Source organism: Hippopotamus amphibius, chromosome 17 (assembly GCF_030028045.1).
Source record: "Hippopotamus amphibius kiboko isolate mHipAmp2 chromosome 17, mHipAmp2.hap2, whole genome shotgun sequence".
Classification (NCBI taxonomy): domain Eukaryota; kingdom Metazoa; phylum Chordata; class Mammalia; order Artiodactyla; family Hippopotamidae; genus Hippopotamus; species Hippopotamus amphibius.
In genome coordinates, this window is record NC_080202.1 from 30362714 (window position 1) to 30365884 (window position 3171).

General features: G+C 48.6%; 1 protein-coding gene across 1 annotated transcript; it reads right to left on the reverse strand.

The window, feature by feature from the left end:
* Positions 1-231: 231 nt before the first annotated feature.
* Positions 232-2460, reverse strand: KIF2B (kinesin family member 2B). Its single transcript, XM_057716295.1, has one exon. The coding sequence runs from the start codon at positions 2383-2385 to the stop codon at positions 331-333; it is 2055 nt and encodes a 684-aa protein (XP_057572278.1). The 5' UTR covers positions 2386-2460; the 3' UTR covers positions 232-330.
* Positions 2461-3171: the final 711 nt, after the last annotated feature.

A 3171-nucleotide genomic window follows, 5' to 3' on the forward strand; every position in this document is an offset into this window, starting at 1 on the left:
ACTATTCTGTGTATTGTAGGATGTTTAACAGCATCTCTGACCCTCTTACCCACTGTATGCCAATATCACCACTCCCCTCATACCCAATTTTGACAAACGAAAAAGTTTCCAGACATTGCCAAATGTCCCTAGGAGGTAAAATGGTTCCAAGTTGAAAACCACTGTCCTACAGAATAAAAACTAATTACAGAAATACAGAGGAAGAAGAAAGAGGACATTTCTGACAACTCCATTTTAAGAGGCTTTAAACTTTCCAGGAGGATCTTTATATTTAGATAATGTAGACAACTTTCCTTTATAAGAGACTTAGGAACTGCAGTACTGTACCCATCATTTCAGATCTGATGTCTCATCATTGACATCACTGTCCTTGCTCTTCTTTTGAAGGTCAGCTCGTAATAATTTCAGTTTCCTTTGAATCTCAGTCAGAATACCTATTTTTTGATCCAAAACGGACAATAACTGGGCAATGCAAAAATCAACATCACACTTTACTCCATCCGCTGTCTCCTGGATGTTATTCCCTGGCCATTGGCTTGATTCCTTCCAGAAAATTGTTGTATACTCCATTAATGGAGAGGATAATGATTTGATTTCTTTAGTCTCTTCCTCCTCCTCACTCTGTGTACAAGGCATTTTAATAAATTCATCCCCTTGAAGGGACATTTCTGAATTTCGAATGTGATTTTTCAACATCCTTGGCATCTCACGTTCAGAGGGATAAAGACAACGATGCTGAGGGCTTGAATCTAGAGTTATCTCTTTTACTCTATTTGCATATCTTAAAGTGTTGAGGGTGTTTTCACAAGAGGCCATCCCTGGAGAGATGGTAGCAATCATGCAAGTGGAGGAGTTCTGGCCTATAAAGGAGTCCCGGAGCACCTGTGTGAGCTTGCTGGCTCTGAATGGGGTATGGGACTTGTTCTGACCCAAAGCCCGGATGCATTCTTTCAGTGCGAGGAGACTCTTATTAATCTCTGCTCCTTCCAGCTGCCTTTTCCGGTTGTCATTGGCGGTATCCGTTCCCCTTTCATTCCCAGCTAAGTCAACAAGGGAAAACTTACCATGCAGTTTCCCTCGAGACTTTAAAATGATCTGGAACACCGCGTGGCTCCTGGAAGAGTGGGCATTGACTGATGTCTGTCCTGAAGTCCGGCAGCTGTTCCCTAGTGCCACAAGGTTCAGCAAGTCCTCCGCACAGCACACCTCCTGCTCCTGCAGCCCGACCACCTGGATTTGCTGATTGCCATCCTCAAGGACTTGTAGCTTCTTCTTCCAGTTCAACAAGTCATACACCTTTCCCCCATAAATCTCAAAAAATGTCCCATAGACTTTGAGGTCCAGCTTCTCATAAGCAGAAGTTCTGAGCAGGAGGAAGACATCCTGTGCCACCATGGCATAAATGCCTTTAGAACAATCTTGGTCCCTTCCTGAAAAGGCTCCACCCATGGTGTGCGTTTTCCCACTGCCGGTCTGCCCATAGGCAAAGCAGGTGGCCATGCCCTTGTGGAAGATGGATTCAACCAGCGGCTGGGCGGTGAACTGGTACACCAACTCGTTGGAGGCAGTGTCGTCGAAGGCGTGGTCGAAGCAGAAAGTCTGGTTCTCCAGGTAGCGAGTAAGGTCCACCTTTTGCTTGAACTCGTGCACCATGACCACGTTGTCCGAGGGGATGGTGATGATATCCAGGTCCTTCATAGTAGTCTCCCGCTGGTTGAGAGGCCGCTTCCTCACGCAGACGCAGATGCGGTGGTCTTCCTGCGGCTCCAGGCCCGACATTTGGCTGCAGTCCAGGTGCCTGCGGCACTCCTCGATCATGTGCCGGATCTCGTAGTTGGGGTTTTCCATGTTGACATCCAGGGCGCGCTGGGCTCGAATCTCTAGCTGCAGCCGTCTGCGCTTCTCCCGTTGCTTTTGCAGTTTCTCAATTTCTCTCAGGCAGGGAGATTTTTTCTGCTTCAGCAGGCAAGGACTGCTGGGAACTCTCACGGCCAGGCTGTCCCCCGCGGGCGTTTCATTTTTCTGGGGGATCGTAGCAATCCACTGTGTGGCCGTCCGTTGGTCCCCGATGGCGGAAGAGGGCGCTAGAGACGAGGAGGGCCATGCCCTGGCCGGCGAGGGGTGCTCCCCAGAGGCCAGTGCTGGGTTCAGCAGGAATATGGTCTCTAGAGCAACCTTTTTGCCTTTTTTGACTCCTTTTTCAACCCACTCTACTGTGACCCAAGCATTTTCTCTTTTGACTTCTGTGACTACCGCAAGATGGATTCGCCCATCGCTGCGCTGGATCGCCACGCAGATACCCACTTGGACGTTTCCGAAGTGCGGCTTCAAGGGCTTCACGGAAGAGAGTTGCGGGGAGACAGGAAGGCATAACTGGCCGGCCATGGTGTGTGATGGAGGTGTCAGGGCTCGCCTCCGCGGTCCGTTGGGGTTGGATCAGCAGGACCTGAGCCCAAGCCAGCCTGAAGCGCCCAGAGCGTTAAATGTACTCCAGGTTTGCACCAGCCTTTGTGAGCACTAGGGTTTGGCCTGGGGCCATGCACGTCACAAAGGGATGGGGAGAAGAGGCGGCAGAGCCTAGAGCCTCTAGGTAAAAGGTGGCAGGGAAAAAAATCACGTTTTTCTTGATGCTAGGTGCGAGGTGCAGAAGCAGCTGGAATAGAGAAATTTTCTCTGACGCTGAGAGAGTAGGGATAAGAGTTGGGAGTGGGATGTGTGTTCCAGGGACATTTGTGCCTAAGCTTCAGAAATATCCATTCTGCCCTGCAGTCTTGACCAGCAATCTCAAAGCTAAGTGCTTGAGTTTGAGAACCAGTGAATGTTACCTTAGACTTCACAGTCCTCCAGTGATCAAGGCGAACAAGGAAGATAGAGCTGCTTGCAAACTATAGGCTTCAAGGAGAGGATCCCAGAAAAATTCCGTCAAACTTGCTATCTTTTTTCTGTCCCTCCCCTGCTCCACAACTTGTTTAACAGTCACAACTTAAAAGTTATTCCTCTTTAATGGGATTTCTCATTGCATAATCAAAATGAGTTGACTGTAATGGGTTCTTGTGGTAATTTGCTAATATGGAACTTCCTTTGGTGCAGCATCTGGGTTTGCAAACATAAGATGTTTATCACATTCCAAGTAGCTCTGACAGCTATAAAGTGAGTTGTTGTACTCACTGA